At 48.6% G+C, this 19,902-nt stretch overlaps 2 protein-coding genes across 2 annotated transcripts in view; one reads left to right on the top strand and one right to left on the bottom strand.

Annotated features, from left to right (window-relative positions):
* Nucleotides 1-195: 195 nt before the first annotated feature.
* EIF3J (eukaryotic translation initiation factor 3 subunit J) lies at nt 196-10,082 on the top strand (the record flags this gene model as incomplete). The annotated part of the gene is made up of 7 exons (XM_014952688.1): nt 196-456; nt 4,797-4,854; nt 5,116-5,207; nt 5,672-5,786; nt 6,706-6,864; nt 7,598-7,671; nt 9,015-10,082. Coding segments are annotated over 7 exons (891 nt in total), but the record flags the coding sequence as incomplete, so codon positions are not given.
* Nucleotides 10,083-11,456: 1,374 nt separating this feature from the next.
* Nucleotides 11,457-19,902, bottom strand: part of SPG11 (spastic paraplegia 11 (autosomal recessive)) — a 33,649-nt gene continuing 25,203 nt past the window's right edge. The window contains exons 31-40 of the mRNA XM_014952719.1: nt 19,559-19,701; nt 18,425-18,623; nt 17,150-17,287; nt 16,130-16,263; nt 15,576-15,683; nt 14,805-14,973; nt 13,757-13,845; nt 13,108-13,263; nt 12,050-12,201; nt 11,457-11,807 (exon numbers count right to left, since the gene is read on the bottom strand). Coding sequence (XP_014808205.1) covers nt 11,627-11,807; nt 12,050-12,201; nt 13,108-13,263; nt 13,757-13,845; nt 14,805-14,973; nt 15,576-15,683; nt 16,130-16,263; nt 17,150-17,287; nt 18,425-18,623; nt 19,559-19,701 — 1,469 coding nt within the window. The 3' untranslated portion in view covers nt 11,457-11,626. The remainder of the gene's footprint in view (nt 11,808-12,049; nt 12,202-13,107; nt 13,264-13,756; nt 13,846-14,804; nt 14,974-15,575; nt 15,684-16,129; nt 16,264-17,149; nt 17,288-18,424; nt 18,624-19,558; nt 19,702-19,902) is intronic.

The following is a 19,902-nucleotide window of genomic DNA, read 5'->3' as shown; positions in this document are numbered from 1 at the left end:
GCCCGGCCCGGGCGGTGGGTGAGGAAACCTCCCGCCGGGTGTGGGTCGGACCCGTCGGGCCGGCCGCCTTCACGCGTCTCCGGCGGCGAGGCGCCGGCCCGGGGCGCGGGGGGGAGCGGCGGGGCGGCCCAGGCCTGTGCGGGAAGGACTCCGGGGTGTCGGTGCCCCCGAAGGGCAGCGGCGGGGGAGGGATGACAAGTCAAAACGCCGAGCGGGAGAGGAGTCCCCGGGCCCCGCTCCCAGCGGGCGGCTCTGCCTCCCCTCCGTTCCTGCGCTGGTGGGTCTTCCACGGCAGGAACAGACAGACAGAGACACTTTTCAGGCCTCAAGAGGCGCCTCCCGTTCTCCGTGGGATCCACCTGCTGCTTCCCAGCTGTTTGCCAGCCCTGTGGGCCCTTCCCTGGGACGGGCTGGTTTCCCCTCGCTTCCTCTAGCCCCTCAGATTGGGGGGTTTGGGTATGGTGTGCTGGGCAAGGCGTTGGGATTGGATTTAATGAAAGCAGTGCTGTATCTGTGCTTCTGCTGTCGACCACAAACTTCTGTGCCGTGGCAGCGTGTCTTTTCCACCTCTTTTTCCTACTTCACGCACCCTCTTACCCCCCAGCCCCACCGCCACGGCTGGAAACCACAGTGGCCTCGCTGTGCAGTTTCAGGTTTGGTAATGCCCACGTCACTTAAAATTAAGTTCACTTAAGGCACTATTCAAAGTGGATTTTTACTGTGTTTCAAAGAGTGGAATCGGTATTAAAATGTGCAGATGTTCATTTCTGATCCTTAGGAAAGCAGAGCTTCCTCAAAAGCTTTTTTCTCCTACTTCCAGCTGTCCCTTACCAGCCAGGGGGTCTGAGTGGTGGGTGCCACAGAAACCTCCGTTTGCTCCATGTCAATGTGGACTATAAGCAAAATTATCCCAGGGAATGTGTGTGATGAGTGTAAGGAATGGAAATAGGTCATTTGAAAAAGACCTTTATGTTTCAAATCCAGCTGCTGAGGTATTGTTATCGACAGGCTCACGAGGTGGCTCGGTCACTGTAGCACAGTGACAAGGAGGAAGGTTTCTGAAGCAGAGCATTGCTGTCCCTGGGACAGGACTCCTCTTGGGGTTGTTCTTTAGCCACTGACTCTGGTACCAGAGTCTCAGGAAGACACCAGCACAGTTGTCCTTGGAGCTTAGGGTGGGCATTCTTTCCATAAACAGTACAAAACAGGTAGTTCATCCACCCTTACAAAAATTTGTTCAACTTTTTTTTTTTTTTTTTAAGTTATAGCCTGTCCATTTACTTTCTTTAATTTACTAACACCCACACCCTATGGTTATCGTAGGGTTATCGTAGTTATCACAGGTGCCACACTACAGCAGGCAAAATAAAGGTATCTCTGTAATACAGTGACTGCAGTCATTTGTAAGGAGTGTGGTTAGAATGTAGCATTATGTGTGTTTATATGTATAGTTTATATATGTGTATATATACACATAGCTCGGACTCGGTTGTCTCTTTGAGGCTTGTTTTTCCTCCTTTCTTTGGAAGTGAGAAGCTTTTATGCTCTGATAGAATGTGTCCAGGAGAACCAGACTCTAAGGTGTTACTCTCTTGAAGAAACACGTGTTTTCTGTGGCTGTTTCCACAAAGGAACATTTTCCCACCCGGAGTAAGGATGCAGCTACTGAACTCGTTCTGAGGGGTTATGGTTTTGGTGCTGGAGCTGCACCTAGGGAGAAGGATTGGTCCAGCAAAAAAAAAAAAAAAAAAAGCTATTTTACTTTGCTTTGACTTGCTCTTCTTGTATAAACACCAGCGATCACAGAACTGAGCCTGGGAGGTGGTTGCTTTGGCTGTAGGAGCCTTGTTTGCCAGGGCCCACCTCGGGGAAGTACCCACGTAAGGAAAATGACATGGTCTAAAATAGAACAAAGGGGTTTCTGACCATGAGTTTGTCTTCAGGCTGGCATTTCACACCTTGGTATGTGTTTTATGTATTCAGATTCTGGAGTTTATTTTGGAAGATTTTTTTAGTAATGAACTTAAAATAACTGTTGAGGAAACTTTAACTTCCCTGGATTTAAAATTAGTGTCTTCATCAGTAACAAGTCTGCTCTCTGGGGTTACCCAGCACACACGTTTCCCAGAAGACAGGCCTCCTGCCAAGGAATTTTCAGCTATTTACTCTTGGGCAATTCTGTGCTTAACAAAGCCAAAACTGGGAAATGTGCTGTTTCCATCCAGGCGACGGCCTCTGTCACGGTGCAGTCATTTCTCTTAGATGGGGAGCACTGGGGTTCAGCTGGGACTCTCACTGCTGGAGTACTGCTCACCTTCCAGTCACCTCTTCTGGGTTTTGGGGCAATAACGTGTATTATTGTATGTTTAAGGTACTTCTGATGAGGTGTATGAAGTCATAAGAGAGCTGCTCTCACCAAGGGTTTGTTTACATGAAATGGGAGATGTTTTCAATAGTCCAGTTCTAGTGCGTGTAAATGGGTATTGTTGAAATACTTCAAAGTTTTAAGCTACTTCAGCGGATGTCTTTGAGTTGTATATTGAATTACTTAGTATCAGTGCAAAGATACAACACCAAACCAGGTTTGTTTTCCTCCCAGAGAGTTCACTGGAATCTATAAAACAGAGAAGCAGGTGTATATTTGGATGCACCCCCCCTATCCTGAGATTAAAAAAAAAAAAAAAAAGCCTGCCCAGTAGGCAGTTCTGTCCAACCATGTTCTGTTGGTGTTTAAAAACAAAAACAATCTTGGAGAGGAGCGCGGCAGCGTTCAGCGTAGCGGGGAGACCCCCGTATCTGCACATGGCAGGTTGTGGTGTCTCCTCAGATGGCGGTGCCTGGCGGGGTGCCCTCCTGGGCGCGTTCCTCGGGTGGCTCTGGGCTGGTGTCCCCTGTCCCAGCAGCGCTCTTCTCCCGGGGGGGCTGCAGGCAGGATCCTGGCAGTCGATGGTCCCTTTGGATGAAGCCGAGATCTTAAATTGCACCCCAGAACTCAGAGGAGGTTGGGCCGGGCGGTCGCTGCCCTCCAGAGGGTCTGCTATTTCTGTGGTGCTGCCTCATCCCAGTGCCCCGGGCTGGAGCTGCCACCGTCACTGTCCCCGCGCGGGCAGGGACGTGTTGGCTGTGGGGACGGAGTGTGTCTGTCATTGTGGGGCAGCTCTGGCCCACACACCCTCTGTTACGTCTCCCACACGTACCAGCCACACGCGGTGCTTCCCTTTAATCCCTCCAGCACCTTTCCCTCATGGACACCCTGCCCCCCCTCCTGTAAAATACAGATTTTAAAATCTGTGAAGGTCAGGGCAAGGGAAAAGGTACTGAGCTATGTACAGCAGTCATGAAAAGAGCTATTTAAGAAGTGGGTGTAGCAAACTCTTAATTAGATATGAGCTAAAATAATGCTGCTCCAAATTCAAGTCAGCTCCTTGGAATGTGGCAGGGAAGCTGAAGCCCTCACAAGTGCCAATTAACGTGAGTGAGCTGGGAGAGGAGCTCGGTGTCTTCCCTGCTTGGATCAGCACATTGCACTGAAATACCCAGTTCTGCCAGTGCCTTTTATTTTGCCGTGCCAGGAGCAACCCTTAGAAATTAATAAATAGCTTGCGTGACTGTTGTGAGGTGGAAATCACAGAATTCAGGATTTAGGGTTCTTAGGCTTACCTGCCGTGCTGAACTGACAGGGCCTGTGATTTTTGTGCAAACTAGGTCTTGTCAAATGTACTCTCTGAAGCTTGTGAGTCGAGCTGAATCAGGTAACTAAAATTAGATTCCTGTGAGATTTGTTGGCTTTGACTTGTGGCGTGTGGTACCCGGCGTGTAACTCGGATCCCTTCTAGAGCACTGATTTCCATGTGGGGGCCATTCCCTTGCCTTGGGAGGGGCACTGGGAGAAGAATATACGTTCCCAGAGCCCTTCCCCAGGGAACTGTCGGGAAGAGGCTGTGGAATGGCTGCTGGCAGGGGCTGTGGGCACATCCTGGGTCAGCACTGCAGGAAACGAGGCTTCCTCCGTACTGGGGTGAACCTCACGCAGCGTTTTGGAGCAGGGATCATCCTCCTGGGTGCGGGACCAGCAGGAGTCCTGTCCGTGCTGGAGGTGAGCGCTGGAGGCAGGGTCACCACAGACACCCCCACTCAGCCTGTTGGGAAACACACTGAGAACCTGACGGCTGTTGGAGAATGTTCAAGTGATTTGTTTGTGGGAAGGGTCCTTTGATAGCTCCTTCGCTTATTTAAAAAGCAGTAGCCGCCGGTCTAAAACTGGTCCAAAATGGGATGTTGTGGCTGTTAAAAGTTGGTATTCCTGCCCAAAGCTGGGCCCCTGGCGTTCTCCTCTGGCTGCTCAGTGCCTCTGTCCCTGCTCCGACAGCGCAGCCCCAGCTGCCGTGTGCGGGTGAGTGTCCCCCGTGTCTCCTGGCTCCAGGGACACCCCTGGAACGCGTGTCCCAGCAGAGGGGAGAGGGACACGCCGGTGTCGCTCTGCTGGGGGGACAGTGGGCCTCTTGGTGACAGTGTCAGCCGATTTGCTGATTCCACTGTTAGTGATTTTGCTGGTGTAACCACATTGACCTGAGCTTTCTGGTTCCTTGAATAAAAGTGGCCTCTTTCCCGGTAAGGACTGGTCCTGAGCATCCCCAAAGCCTCGTGCAGCTCTCAGGGCTCCCTCCCGCCATCGCTGCGGTCAGTGGGTGTGTGAGCGCTGACACGGGCGGTGTGTAAGCTCCTGTTCTTTGTGTTTGTTACCTATCAAGTAGGAAGTGTCTGTAAAAGAATCATAATTAAAACTTATTTTGTAGGATAACTGGGATGATGAGGAGGAAGAGGAGGAAGTAAAGGAAACAGAGGTAAAACAAGGTGAGCCTTAAAAGCAATACACGGCTCTGTGTGCGGCGTCAGAGCAGACTCTGGCTTTGTCTGGGGGGGATGTGAAGAATCAAACCCACTGCCCAAACAGGGACAGTTTGGTTCTGACAAGCACCTCTTTTAACTGCCTCTGAGTTCAGGTCCCTGTGATCGAGCTCCACGGCTTTGTCTTTCATTGGTGTTTCTGTAGTTGCTGGAAAAAAAAAATAATCGGTAGACCTCTTGAGAGCTGTATTGTTCAATGTTTTACAGAACCGAAGGTTTCAGAAAAAAAGAAAATAGCAGAAAAAATAAAAGAAAAAGAAAAGCTACAGAAGAAAAAGCAAGAGGAGCTCAAAAAAAGGGTAACTCCTTTTCTTCCGGGTCTCATAAAAGTTAGAGGGCAAGACTGATTATTTTTTTCTTTTTTTTTTTGAGGCTGAACAAGACCTGTAAAGATCTTGACTGTGCTGATAAAACAAACTTAAGTCTTGCCCGTGATAATATCTGGGGGATGATGGCTTTGATTTCCCTGTGATTTAACCAGGTTACTGAGTGCTGCTTAGTGCTGGCTCCTTTGTACGCGCCACATGATAAAACAGGCAGTTGTGAAACTTAGAACTGGGGTGTTTGGGGTGTTTCTTCCTACTTCTTGTAAAATGAACAATTTATTCATGGGGGGCGGGTCGGGTTCGTACACATTTGAGATGCAGTGACTTTGGGCAGAGCTGAGCTGTTCAGTGGCACTGCAGTAACCACGGTTTCTGGGCCCAGCTCTGCTGGTGGGTGAGGGATGTAACGCTCTCCCTCTGCACGTGTGTTACTGCAGTTAGAGGCACCAGAGGAGCACAAAGAGCTCACACCAGAAGAACAGTTAGCAGACAAACTACGACTAAAGAAGTTACAAGAGGAGTCGGACCTGGAGTTAGCAAAAGAAACATTTGGTGAGTGCCCGAGTCCCGCGAGTCGGTGGAGCTGTCACATCCCATCTGCATTGCAAGGACCACAAAAACATCCTTAGAATAGAAGGTGCTTTTTCTTAACGTGTCTTGGTAGGAGGCTGTAGGGAAAAGATGGGTCACCACATTTCCCAACGTATTGGTGCTGCTGGTAAAAAGATGACTGCGTGTAAAAATAAAAACAAAGTGCTGTCTTCTGCTGTTCTGAGGTGCTTTAAACGTGGATTTAATGGGGCTGGGGACAAGTGTGGCACAGCGTAACTCGTGCCTGCTTCGCTTGGGGCAGTCTCTAACGAGCTGGGTGTTGGGAAAGACTTGCCTCTAAGTTGGCGTGAGCTTGTTCCCTGGTGCAGATGCAGTAAACTTAAAGCAGATCCTTCTGGTTTGGGGCTTTGACAGAACTGGATACTGATTCATAGCAGCCTTCTTCAAACATGAAAGCTGTTTCCTTCATTATAGTGAATTACACAGCTTATTACGCAGAGAAAATGCTGCTCCGTGAGTCTTCTGGCAGTACGGTGCCTGGGGGGGATGCACTGAGGGCAGTTCCACAGAACCAGCTGTGTTTGGCACTTATGGGCTTAAGACAAATTCCTTATTTAAGGGAGGGGGCTCCGTGCAGAAGCTGGTTGGAATGAGGGAGCTCTGTCTGGGTCAGTAACTCGGGCTGGTGGCTTCTGTGTGGTTTGACTTCTGGGGGTTGGAGTAGATGATCTCCAGAGGTCCCTTCTAACCTCTGTGATTCTGTGCCAGAAGCCAGAGGGGAGTGAGTGAGAAAAGCTGAGGGTGGGTTTGGGAGAATGTCTGGGGGTGAAGGACAGAAGAGCCCGGTCTCTGGTTCCTCTGGGGATGTCTTTTCCAGATCAAAGCTGATTTTTCTGTTATCTCTTGTCTTTCTGTGCAGGTGTAAATAACACTTATGGAATAGATGCCATGAATCCCTCTTCAAAAGATGACTTTACGGAATTTGGCAAACTACTAAAAGAGAAAATTACACAGTATGAAAAATCATTACATTATGCCAGTTTTTTGGAAGCGTTAGTTCGAGACGTATGTATTTCATGTAAGTTGAGTGAAAGAAAGACATCCTAGAACACACCGCAGCAACGCTGCAGTGACAGAGGTTGAAAACCTGCTGTTACAGGAATTGTTATGTCAGGATTGATCTGTGCAGTCTGTGCCCACTGGTGTCACTGTCTGCACTGGTGTCACTGTACTGGTGTCACTGTCTGCACTGGTGTCACTGCCCAGTACCCGCCTCTATCCCACAAACTCACTGTTTCACATGCAGTGCTTGTACAGGAGTCACTCGTCCTGACAGCAGTTAAAGACAGTCACTTTAAAATGTGTGAATTCTTATGCTGATCTAAATCTTGCATGGCTTTCTTGAAGCTATTTCTAAAATAATAATAATTTAAAAAAAAAAAATTTTGGAGCCAGATAACGTTTGGAAGGAAACTATTATAAAATTGAGACCCTGTAATTCTGGGACTGCAAAATAAATTGTGCTGGAATGCCTCTTCATTCACACTTTGTGTTCACACTTAATTCACAAGCTTTACCTTCCACACGGGTCAGGCTGCTCACCAGCGACTGTCCAAAATGGTCACTGTGATTGTAAGGACCAGAACTACCCAGTCTGTATTTTGCTGATTTAAATCGAGTGATTGCCTGTGCTTATTATTAATGGTTATTTCTGGTTTATAGAGAATTTGATGTTAGATTGTTTAACTGCCTTCTCAGAAAAATATTGCTGAATATTTTTTTTTTTTTTCTTTTCCCTTCCCCTGATGCAGTGGAAATTGATGATTTGAAAAAGATCACGAATACTTTGACAGTACTATGCAGTGAAAAACAAAAACAAGAAAAGGTAAGAGTGGGGCAGGGTCCCGGGCAGGGGCTGAAACAAAAACCCCGGGCGCTGGGGTGGAGTTAGAGCCTCCTCCCTGCGCTGGGAGCGGGAGCTGATGGGCCCGGGGGGGCACAGGCAAAGCCCTGATTGATTTCCCCAGTGGGTACCTGCCTGCTCACCCCCTGGTTTGTGCCATCCTGGGCTCCCGAGGGCTCAGGGTGCCCTGGGGGCAGGAGCTGCCTCGTTCATGTCAATGCAAACCCACCTGTGGAAGTCACCCCAATCCTTGACAAAGTTTGGGGTTTTGAATAGCAGATAACTAGGGGTTTTATGCTGTAAGGAGCAATAACTGCATAGGCAAGGAAGAGTACAGTTTTAAAAGTGGTGTAAGAGTTTAACTGATGCTTATGTGCTGCAAAACACAGTGTTTTCTAGCACGTCTGCTACAGCCCCAGGTGGGGTGGAGTTCAGTGATTTATTGAAATGTTTGATACCAACAGAATGAAGCAGAAAGTACGACTCCCAGTGGGACTCTTTGGGTGTGTTTTACATCAGTTGGGGGCCTGGTCGGGAACAACCGGCCGGGGGTTGTTGGTGTGAGATGGGAAACCCCTGGGACACAGACTGTTGTGGTGACACCTCTGGGGTCCTGTTCCAGCTCCCAGAGCTTCAGCACAAACCAGGCTTTATGCCCCGTGCTGCTGCTCTGGGTCTGGAGCTGGCAAACGGGATCAGCTGCTTTAATCTGAGCTGCACTTTGCACAGAAGCCGGTGACTTATTGACCCAAACAGGTTTGAAAAGCAAAGGAGAGGTGTGCTGCTGAGTTTTATAGCTTCTCTCCTGGCTTTCCATGTAAATTAGTTTGGTCAGCCATGGAGAGCTACAGCTGCATCAGTCCAGGGAGAGCTGCCTGGGAAACGCTCTGTAAAGTTTAAGACTTGAATTTTTTTGCAAGGAAGATACTCAGCCTCTGTGGGGAGAAAAGCCACATGGAATTCCTTAATGAAGTTGGTGATTCCACAAAACTAACCACTAGTACTAAACCACCACTTAGTTCTAGGGGTTTAGCGTCAGGGAAAAATAGGATGAGTGACAAAACACGGGCAGTGACAAAACACAGGTAGTGTGTGACACAGGGAGCTGGGGGGGTTGGACTAGATGGTCTCCAGAGGTCCCTTCCAACCCCTTCTCATTCTGTGATTCTGTGACACCTGAAACTGTCACAACTCCCCCCAAACAGTCACTGGGACTGAGTGCTCAGCAAGTGCTGGTTCCTCAGCCAGGTGGCTGTGCTCTAATTGCACTAATGACAAATGACTGTGCATTTTCAAGTAAACAAATGTGCTCTTTCTATTTTAAGCAGAATAAAGCCAAAAAGAAGAAAAAAGGTGTTGTGCCTGGAGGTGGGTTAAAGGCTACTATGAAAGATGACCTGGCTGATTACGGAGGATACGACGGGGAATACGTACAAGACTTTGAAGACTTCATGTGACATTTATCTCCCTTTCTCTTGTCTTTCTGTTGCCCATAATCCCTTAAACATGTAGCACAACTTTTCTTCCTTTAAATTCTGCCAAATGCTACAATCAGAATTGCAGTATCTCTGTGCTGGGGGTTGAACTCCCCAGGGGTGGGGGCGAAAGCCCCGCTCCCTCTCCCGCCTCGGGGGAGGTAGAATGCAGACACTTAAAGCTACATAAATTGCAGTTAAAACCCCAAATTCTGATAATGGTAACTGTTGCTATTTAATTTTATAGTAACAGCCACTAAATTGGAGATGAATTCAACAGGGCAAAGTATTTCTCCCAGCACAGCTCGTTGACACGGCCTTAACTGTACCCCGGGAAGGGCCCCTGAACAGGAGCAGTTTGCAGCAAGGGCTTGGTGTGCACGTAGAGTTACAGTCGCTTCGTCTTGCGTCACAGCTTGAGGTTTTGGGTACCTTGGGGAGGGGAACTGCTGACTTCAGCCCCGGGGCGCTGCGCCCGGGCACCCACCGCTGGGAGAGACACCCCGACACCACCGGTGGGGCAGAACAAGGGAAAAATCGCTTATTGGAGAAAAAACACCACCAAAAAAGACTTGTTCTTGAGTATGAAGTTTAGTTTCCACTCATCTAAATTTCTACTAATGCAGCTGTATGGGTTGGGTATTCTTTAACAGTTAATTGCCTGGTTTAAGTGTTAAAAAAAAACAAAAAAAACCAAAAAAAACAAACCCAAGACTTCCTTTTGGTCTCTCCTGGGTTGTGGCAGATCTTTCACGACTCAGCCATTTTCTTTCATTTAAAAAAAAAACAACAACAAAAAACTTGCTTAGCAAACTGCAACAGTTACTACAGTTGGGCAAATTGTTATGTTAACAATTATGACATCTGCAATGTTTTATAAAGCAACTAATTTAATAAAAATCACTATTGAGGACTTCACTACAGCTGTCTTTGGAGCAGTTCTTTTAGCATCTTGTAACAGAAACACCTGAGGTGGTGGGATTGTGTAAGAGGCATGTGCTGGGTGCATGGTGCTGGTCCCAGTTTAACCCGTGTTTGTTCCAGGGGGAGGTTTTCATCCGTTAAAATGCCTGTTTGTTATGACCAGACTCTTACAGGTGCTGACGGGGAACAAAATACTTCCAGGGCTGCTGGAATCCAAGCATTTCCATGGTGCAGCAGGTACGTCCACAACGCAGAGCCTTCCAGCTCCTCCCACTGTGAGTGCTCCCAAGGTTTTAAAGGCTCAGGGATGGAAATTCTCAGGAGGATGCTGGCGGGCGGGGGGGGGCTCCTTTCTTGCCAGGAACTTTAAAGCTCAAGCTCAAAGCTTGATTATCATTAGTGAACTTTGACTAATCACAGCCAGCTCAGACTCCTTTGGTCTTATGAGGCTGCCTAGAACTGGAATATTAAATGGGGTTTTCCCAACATGAACTGTTTCACTCAGCAAGGTGCTGTGCCCACCCCTGTACAGCTCAGACAGAGACTCTGCAAGTGAATGTTTGTCACTGGCAGCGGGTGCCAGCCTGAGAGATGGTCACCACCCACAGGGACACTAAGCTAGACATCAGAGTTAGCATCTCTGCTAATTAACTGGTTGCTATGGCAACTGTAGTTTTGCTGGGCTAAAGTTTAGAGATAGTATGATATTGCTTAATTTTACCTAAAAGCTGTCTGTGTGCTGTGCTCGGCTGCCAGCCCTCCCCTTGCGCGGGCGGGAGACGGGGTGGCATTTGTTTTGGGGAGCAAACAGAGGCCGGGGTGAGGGGGTTCCTGCCCCACACGGTGTCCCAGCCTCATCCCCCTCCCCAGTGACACCAGCCCCATGTTCAGAACTTGCCAAAGCACCCGAGCGGCGGAGTCCTCTGTGTGTCAGCTCCTGCCGGGGTGTCGGTACCCCCTCTGCCCCGTGGGACTGGCTGGGCCTGGAAGGCAGTTCCAGTTTCATAACCATTAAGATTGATTTGTGCTTGGTTACCCCTTCTGCTCCAAGGCAGCAGCACAAGGAGTCTGTGCTTTTCAGGGTGTTACAAGAGTATCAGCAAGTGTGAAAACACAACCCAGCCGCTCAGACTGGACTCCAGGAATGGGTTTTCCTCCTAAAACATGTAAAACATAATCTAAATGTATCTAAAACTTTCAAAGGTGCTCACTAATTCTGCTGCTGATTTCATTGTCCGTGTCCAGGATATTCTGCACCTTCTGCTCCAGCCTTTTGTGGCTTTAGATCCCATTCCTGTGGCCATCCATCACCTGCTCCCTGCGGGGAAAGGACTCTGGGGCTCGTCACCAGCCGTGCCAGCCCAGCAGTTTGTAAACAGTAAGATTTATTATACAAAACACAATTTTAGCTTAACACAGTCTCAGCATTTTAAATATTTACACCCGCCACCAGTTCTCTGGAGTAACTCACCCCCAGCAGCAAACCCCGGTGAGCGGGTAACGGATAAAAAGGGCTGAGGAAGGGCAGGAGCCCCTCTCTACGTGGCCAACATGTCACTGAGGCAGCAGCCGCTCTGCGCGTCCTTCAGCAGCGCGGTCACCACGTCGTAGAACTTGTGGTCGTAGGCCAGCCTGTAGGAGGTGTAGATGTCCTCACAGTGGGTGAGCAGTTTCCTCAGGTTTTTCAGAGCAGCGTCGGTAGGTGGGTGCTGTTTGACTCTGAAAATAAGTGTACATATAATTGAAATGGGCTTCACAGACAATTTATAAGAGTTTCTTGCAACGTGCATTTGATTCTCATCCTCTTTAAAAAGGATTTGCTCTGCCCAGTCCCTGCACACTACACGTCGTCACGTGAGAGGCTTCAGCAGCACTAAGACCCCCCTGCACTAAACACCCAGTTCCTCCCCTAAAGCAGCCTCTGGAAAAGGAAGTTCCAGTTTGACCATCCCGGGACTTACTTCTTGGCGATCTCCTCGAAGATGCTGGGCTTCAGTGGCCTCTGCTGTTTGAACTCCTCCAGGTAGGTGAAGTCTCCCTTGGTGATCACCTGCTGGTACAGAACCTCCGCCCAGTCGGGAACGAACTCGTAGGCCTCGGCCACGATGGCCGCCTGCGGGGGGGCAGACGCTGGGGTTAGTGAGGGGGAGAGTTTATCCTCACACAGAGACCTTCCTGCACTTGGAACACTACAAATATTGTGTTTTCTGTTTGGCCCAGCTCTTGATGCTGTTCTTGAGAGGTGTGTGACAGGGAAATACCAGGGTAACAAAGCACTGCAAATCGTTTTCCTTAGCCCCTAAACAAGATGTCGGCTTTAAAAAGCCCTCTTCTTATTTCCAAATTGATAAAGCCATGGATGCCAACGCGGGTTGGATTCCAGGGCTCCAGTGAAGATTCAGGGGAGCTGTGGGACAGCCACGGTCCCGGCTGCCGGTGGCAAAGGGCCGCCGAGAGCATCGCCCTGCAGTGGGATCTCAGCAATTCCTCGGGGCTCGGTGGCCACGTGAGGAGCTGAGCAACACCCGGAGGAGCCAAGGGCCTCGGTACCTGCCAATTAACACAATCCTTCTCAGAACAGCAGGCGAGGAAGGGCACTTGGAACACTACAAATATTGTGTTTTCTGTTTGGCCCAGCTCTTGATGCTGTTCTTGAGAGGTGTGTGACAGGGAAATACCAGGGTAACAAAGCACTGCAAATCGTTTTCCTTAGCCCCTAAACAAGATGTCGGCTTTAAAAAGCCCTCTTCTTATTTCCAAATTGATAAAGCCATGGATGCCAACGCGGGTTGGATTCCAGGGCTCCAGTGAAGATTCAGGGGAGCTGTGGGGCAGCCAAGGTCCCGGCTGCCGGTGGCAAAGGGCCACGAGAGCATCGCCCCGCAGCGGGATCTCAGCAATTCCTCGGGGCTCGGTGGCCACGTGAGGAGCTGAGCAACACTCGGAGGAGCCAAGGGCCTCGGTACCTGCCAATTAACACAATCCTTCTCGGAAGAGCAGGGGAGGAAGCCGAGCTGACCTGGTAGAACCTGGGCAGGGCCAGGATGGCGTCCATGAGGCTCTGCCGGCTGAGGTTGATGACCATGGTGCTCCCGCCCGCGCTCAGGAAGTGCAGCTGCAGCGTGATCAGCTTGGTCAGCCGCCGGCAGCGCAGCGCCTGCCGCACACAGGAGTCCTGGTCACAAATCAGAGACAAACACAGGCTTCTGAAGCACCTTTCTAGGGGAAAGCAAGGAATATTCCTGAGAGCAACAGCGAGTTCAGAGTTGTTGTCCAGTACTTCATCTGTGAGAGCACCCCAGTTTTATCTTCCCTCATATTCCAGTTCTAAATGAAGCTTCACTGACTACACTCTAGTGTAGTTTAGCTTCACTAAACACTCTTTATATTGTTTTATTCTTGCTAGTTAAGCTCATGGTCACCCCTCTGCAGCTGGGGAACCTGATTGTGACCCCAGATGTTACAGTCTGAAGAGGGATCCGTGAACTTGGGGACCACGGCGTGACTGGGACTGGGAACTGGGGGACGCTGCTGCGCTGACGGAGCCAGAGATTCCTCTGCTCCTGGGCCAGGGTTTGGCACCTCCTCCCCGGAGCAGCAGCGTCGCTCTCAGTTCTCCCTCGTGCCCCCAGTGCTGCACAGAAATGGTACAACTCCAGCTCCTTTACCTTGGAATAGCTCTCGGCCGCATCAATAAACAGAGTCAGAGCTTTCATCAGCAGTTTCTTTAGATTTGCAACATCCTGAAGAGACTCCTCTGATATAGGGCAAAAAAAGGAATAATTAATTATTTCTAAAAGTGACAAAGTAACAAAACCACCAGCCTGTCCCTAGTGCTGTTCCAGAGAGCAACAGAAGACTGAAAAAAAATAATTTCATATTAAGAAAGCACGAAGGAACAGTGATGCCTGTTCAGTGAAGGGACCAGAGCAACTGCTGGACCCCAGTGAAGTGACCGAGGAACTGGAGAGAAACACACCTGGTGCGTTTGGGGCAGAGGGAAGCACTGACTGCAACCAGAGGAATGCAGAAACCACCTGGCATCACCTCTGGTTTGGCTGTCCTTCCAGGGCTGGGGACCTGCTCTGCAGCGTGTGCTCCTCAGCACTCACTGGGCTTAGGTGTCAACACCTTATTTTGCACAAACAAAACCCCCTAACACTTTTTTTATATATATATATATATACACCTTATAGAAAATGCTGTGTCACATCCTATTACAGTGAGGAAAACATGGATGTGACACAGAATCATAGAATTGCCCAGGTTGGAAGGGACCTTTCAGGTCATTGAGTCCAACCACCAACCCCACGCTGCCAAACCCACCCCTGACCCATGTCCCTCAGCACCACGTCTGCCCGGCTTTGAAACATCTCCAGGGATGGGGACTCCACCACTGCCCTGGGCAGCCTCTGCCAAGGCTTCACAACCCTTTCAGTGTAAAAATTTGACCTTGCCTCCTCCCGTGCCTGGTACCACAGGAACATTGTATTATGGTAAGAACCAAAAATGCCAACTCTTTGAGAAACGCCAGAGCAACCAGACAAACTGAGGTCCCAGCAGCCCCCAAACCCAGCAAACGGGACCCTCTTTCCAGACAGCAGAAGTTTAATGGGTGTTACTGGGACCAGGCAGGCAACCGAACGCCGTTTGCCCATCGCCTCCCCCTTCTCACACAAAACCCCCCGTGTTCCCAGGCCCGCAGCCTGCGCTCACCCCAGGGCTGGGACTCGATGAGTTTGAGCTGGGTGCAGGCAGCAGCCTCGTGGTTCTCCCCGATCTCCCGGCACATGCTGAAGCACAGCGCGATCATGTTGTGCTTCTCGCTGTCCCCGGGGCGGCAGCGCTTGATGTAGTCCAGCAGCGCCGTCTTCAGCGTCCCGCTCTGTGCGGGGGAGGAACGTCACAGCCACAGTTAAAGAGCTTTTTTTATCATTCACATTTTAGTGCCCACAAGCAAATCTCTGCTGGTACCATTTTCCAAACAGCGATCATCACACTCTGAGGTTTCTCCACACCCTTTCAAAGCAGAATGGCAATATTCTACCCGGGCTCAACTACATTATGTCAGGTAAGAATATCCAGCACTTATGCATTAATTTATTTACACACAAATGTCAAAACTGACACTTGTTTATGACTTTATTTATGTTACAAGAAAGCTGTAAATATTGATGAGTTTTAAAAACCCATGAAACTTTAACTGGAAGTAAAACCAAGGCAGGACATGGAAACTCTTAAGTGACATTTCCAGGCTTGAACTTTAAACGCTGCTCTCATTTGTAACGCTGAACTAATTAGAAAAAACCTGTTGAACTAAAACCAGCATAAACCCCAGAATTAATTGATTACTCTGAAATTTGACTAACACTCCCCACCCTGCAGTAATTAAAATCCCCAGATCACTACATCTTATGTAACTCCCAGTTTCTGGTGCAACCACAGAGTTCTCTGAAAGTTTTCTCCCCTTTACCCCCTTCCACCTACTGGGTCTAACTTCTTCCTCATGAGCACCTCGAAGTAGTGTTTCTCGTGCAGCAGCTCAAAGATGTAGGTCATCTCGTTGTACCTGCCAATGCCAGTCAGGAGACGGACCTGCGGAAACAACGGGGCTTAGAGACATGGTTTAGTGATGGTTTTTTTTTATCAGAGTTAGGCTGATGGTTGGACTAGATGATCTTAAAGGTCCCTTCCAACCCAGACAATTCTATGATTTTATCATGTTTCATCAGCAGCTGAATTACTCTGATATCCCTCTTCTGATGTTGCCACCTCACCATTCCACTCCCTCCACCTCTGCTTTTCCAGAGAAGCTTTCAAAGAGCTTCTGTGCCATAAAACCCATCCCCTGCGCACACCAGAGCAAACGCTTTCAGCTTCCAGGGACAGGCAGGACGAGGCCATCGATGGAGGTGACAGCTCTGTCCCACCACCCACCTCCTCCCCGTGCAGGAGCAAAGCTGTTTGCCAAGGTGCAGGGAACCTTCCCTTCCCCCAGCGCCCCGACAAACACGGGGGGCACTTGATGGGTCGACACGTACCACCAGCCCGTACTCCTCGTTAGGGGCCAGATGCTCGTCAGTGAGAAGCCGCGCTGCCTGGAGGACTCGAGTGATTCCTTCCATGTGGCAAGTCAAACTAAAGCAATTATGGGCCAAAATCAGCAATTCTGTAACTGAAGAACAGCAGAGTTCAGGTATTTCAGTTAATTAGCTGAGGAAGTTAATTACTATGCTCGTCTCTGCCAAAGTGATGCCATCTCTGCAGAGGACACAAAACCTCCCCAGCTACAAACAGCAGAAGGGGATCAGACAGGGGAGATGTCACGGTTCTGTCCTAAGCAATTTTAAGCACTGACAGTTTCTCTAACAGCCTGCGTTCAGTCTGGCTTCTCATCTGGGGGAAAATCTGGATTTTTTGGATCATCTTCCAAAATGTTACTTTATTCCACAAGCAAAAATTCCAACCTCCTCCCCTCGTTCGTTTTCCTCAGAGCTGACCTGCCCATAAGAAATCTTTTTTTTAAGGGGTTAAAATAAATAAGCAAATGATCTCATTTTGCCACTACCCAGTAGCAAAATGGTACCAAAGTACCCTGGTGATGTTTTATAAACCCAACGACAACACCTCCATGATATATAAAGCTGCACAGTGGAAAATGGACTTTAGTAGCAAAAGATCAGGAAGTAAGTTTAACAAATGGATAAAGAAAATGATTTCTAATTGTGATTAATACAAAGGAAGTCACAACAACCTCTTTCTGCAACACAGACCTACAGAAGTTCAGGTAACTCACTGACTGCACCCTCAGGTTACTCACTGCCTGCACCTCCCAGCTGCTGGCACAAAAAATCTGTATTTTGTTTGGTAAATAACCTCATGCAACACGCAAGCAGCTCAGTTACTGTGCACATACTAGCATCTATTCATTTTGTATTAAATTGGAGATCAGTAAGAGATGCTCCCATTAGTGTTGCTTTTATTCTTTGTGATTTTAAACCACGTAATGCCACGTTTAGTAAAGTGTTAGTTACATCGAGCACCTTTTGCCATCTACTTACTGCACGAGAGCTCCCCGCGGGGCACAGAGGAGATTCTGCCCAGGAGCTTCATGCCCACCAGCGTGTGGTCCTGGCAGAGCTTCGCCAGCTGCAGCAGCGCCTGACTCTCTGCCGCCGGGTTCAGAGCCTGCTTCTGTCCTACGGCCGCAGGGAGAGAGAGTGATGGCCCTGGTGCTGACTCCTCAGCAGAGATTAGCTACATTAAGAGAAAAAACCCCAAACCAACCAACAGAACTTCATCCAGACCGACCTAGGACTTGGAACCACAACTCCAAACACACTTTTGATCTTACTGCTTAAATTTAAGAATCAGATAGTAATTTTTTGCCAGATCAATCCAATGAAATCCTGCTCAATGCCTGTATTGCTACTGCAATTACACCTATAATTTCAGAAACCCAGGAGGCTGCTGCTGAAAAAAAGAACATTTTCCTCTTCCTAACAGAATTCTAACCCATCTCTTGCAGCAGCTCTGATTCATTCTCTGCCATGAACCGGTTCAACTCATGAACTCAACAGAAAACTCTTCTCTTCTGGATTTGTTTCCCTCTGGGTTAGTGGGGCAGCTCTTGTGAAGGAAATGCACCGAGTGCTCCGAGCCCCCCGCGAGAGCTGGGGAGCAGCAGGAGAGGGGGGAGCAGAGTGGGAGCCGGGGCAGGGGCAGAGGAGAGGACACCCAGACTCAGGAATCTCCGTCCAACAGCTCATTGTTTCTCATGGGACTTTGTTCTTCATATCGTGGCAAAGTGGAAATTACTCAAATAGAAAAGAGAAAAGTCCCCCAGGTAAATTCCTGCTGTTTTGAGGCACATCCCTCATTTCACGAAGTCAAAAAAAAGTCCCCCAGGTAAATTCCTGCTGTTTTGAGGAATATCCCTCATTTCACTAAGTCAAAAAAAAGAAGGGGGAAATCTTTTGGCCACACTTTTCACAAAGAAATGACCGTGAATCTTTCCAAGTCAGATGACACGGGGCTGCAAAGATCATGATTAAAAAAACAACCCCTTTTGTAAAAAACACTAAATTTACATCCATTAAAAAACCAACCTTAAATGCTGTAACACCACACTGGACACAAAAATAACTAAAAAGAAACATTTGTATAATACCTTACAGAAGGTGTACGAGGTTTACAAACCTTACACGAGGGCTGCCCAAACATTACTGACTAATTAGCACTCAAATACCCGGAGAGCAAGGATTGTTTTTCAGACACACAAATATCACACTTACAACCCAAAAACGCTAGGACACAAGCTCACACCTCCTTAGTACCTTTCCCCTCTGAAGATGCCAGTAATTCCTGTGTGATTTCTTCAGCCACGAGCTCCGCCACGGTGTCGGGCTGCAGCCCCTGCGTGGCGACGAAAGCCTGGGCCTTCCGGGCCCTGTCCGGCCGCCGGGACGACAGAATGGCCCCCAGCACCTTCTCGGGGTCCTGGGCTGACATTTCGCTGTAGGAGCAGTTCAGTTCCTGAGAAACACACGTGCACTTAGGAGACTGCACACAGCAGGAGCTGCAGAGCAGGACACACATTGACCCGCAGCGCTTCTTCCTAACGAGGCACGGTGGTGCGAGGGCAGCGCTGGAGGAGCAGCCAAAACCCCCCTCCAAACAACACAAACACAACCTGTCCTTGTGTCAGTCACCAGCACCTTCACCTGCTCCTCTTCACTACCAAAGCTCTCCAGACCAGGCTGGCACCTCAGAGCTTTGTGTTTGAAGCTGAATACCCCCAGAGCTGTCCACACGGACAGAGACACTTTCCTGAACCAACTATAAAGTTTAACACTTAAAATACCTAGAAGAAAGACCTCCTGAAATTAAGAACTGTGTTTCCTGCCTAAGTTTTACTGATGAGGTTCCTTTTCCCCTTCTCTATATACCACAAACTCTCGGTGAAAAATATATACTAGTTTTTACATTTGCTACATTTGGAAGAGGAGTTGTACTCTCTGTCTGTCACATAGTCCAAATTTATAAATCTACACATCAATTGAAAAACATACCTCCTAACACAACTATCAACTCTGAATTCAAAAGTATGGACATCCTGCTTCAGGCAAGAAGTTTATGGATGGTATAAAAGGGAACATGCCAGTCAAATGACTGCCTCTCACTAACTCAGACCTAGAGCCCTCACTCCAAATACTCAAAGCATGACAAGTTCTGTGGGAGAATCTCAGAACTTCTGTGATAAAGATGACATCTCAACATTTCATGCCTAGGAAGCATCTGGCCATTGTCCCACACCAAAGTTTGATGATTTCACCCTCTGAAGCTCATTTCAGGCACCCAAAGAGCACTTGCACCCTCCTTATCCTTCTCTCCATAAACTTCTGCAGCACAGCGTGACACAAACCACTTGTGTCTTCAATGATGGTACTAGATACCTTAGAAATACATACCTTGGAAAGCTCATACAAACAGAGAACCTGTCTGCAGTAGCTCCTCCCATGGACACATTCGTCTATGAGGACCTTCAGGCTGGTAACAACCTCATCATCTGGAGATGGAGCTGCAAGATGGGTCCAGTCTTCTAAGCTTGAGGCTGAAAACAAAAATACTATAAATTCCTTTCTCACGAAGACAGATAAGACCACAAGCCTTATGCTTGGAGCAAGACTCCAGAAATCTGTAGCAAATACATAACACTTTCTCGGTCTTTTAAAACTGAACTCTTGATATTTGTGAGGGTTTTGTTTGAGGGTTTAAGTTTTAGGATACAAACAATACGATAGAACACAAATGA

The sequence above is a fragment of the Calidris pugnax genome, unplaced genomic scaffold, assembly GCF_001431845.1.
Source record: "Calidris pugnax isolate Ruff unplaced genomic scaffold, ASM143184v1 scaffold187, whole genome shotgun sequence".
Lineage (NCBI taxonomy): Eukaryota > Metazoa > Chordata > Aves > Charadriiformes > Scolopacidae > Calidris > Calidris pugnax.
The sequence above is the reverse complement of the archived record's forward strand: the minus strand, read 5'-3'. Positions and strand labels throughout refer to the sequence as shown.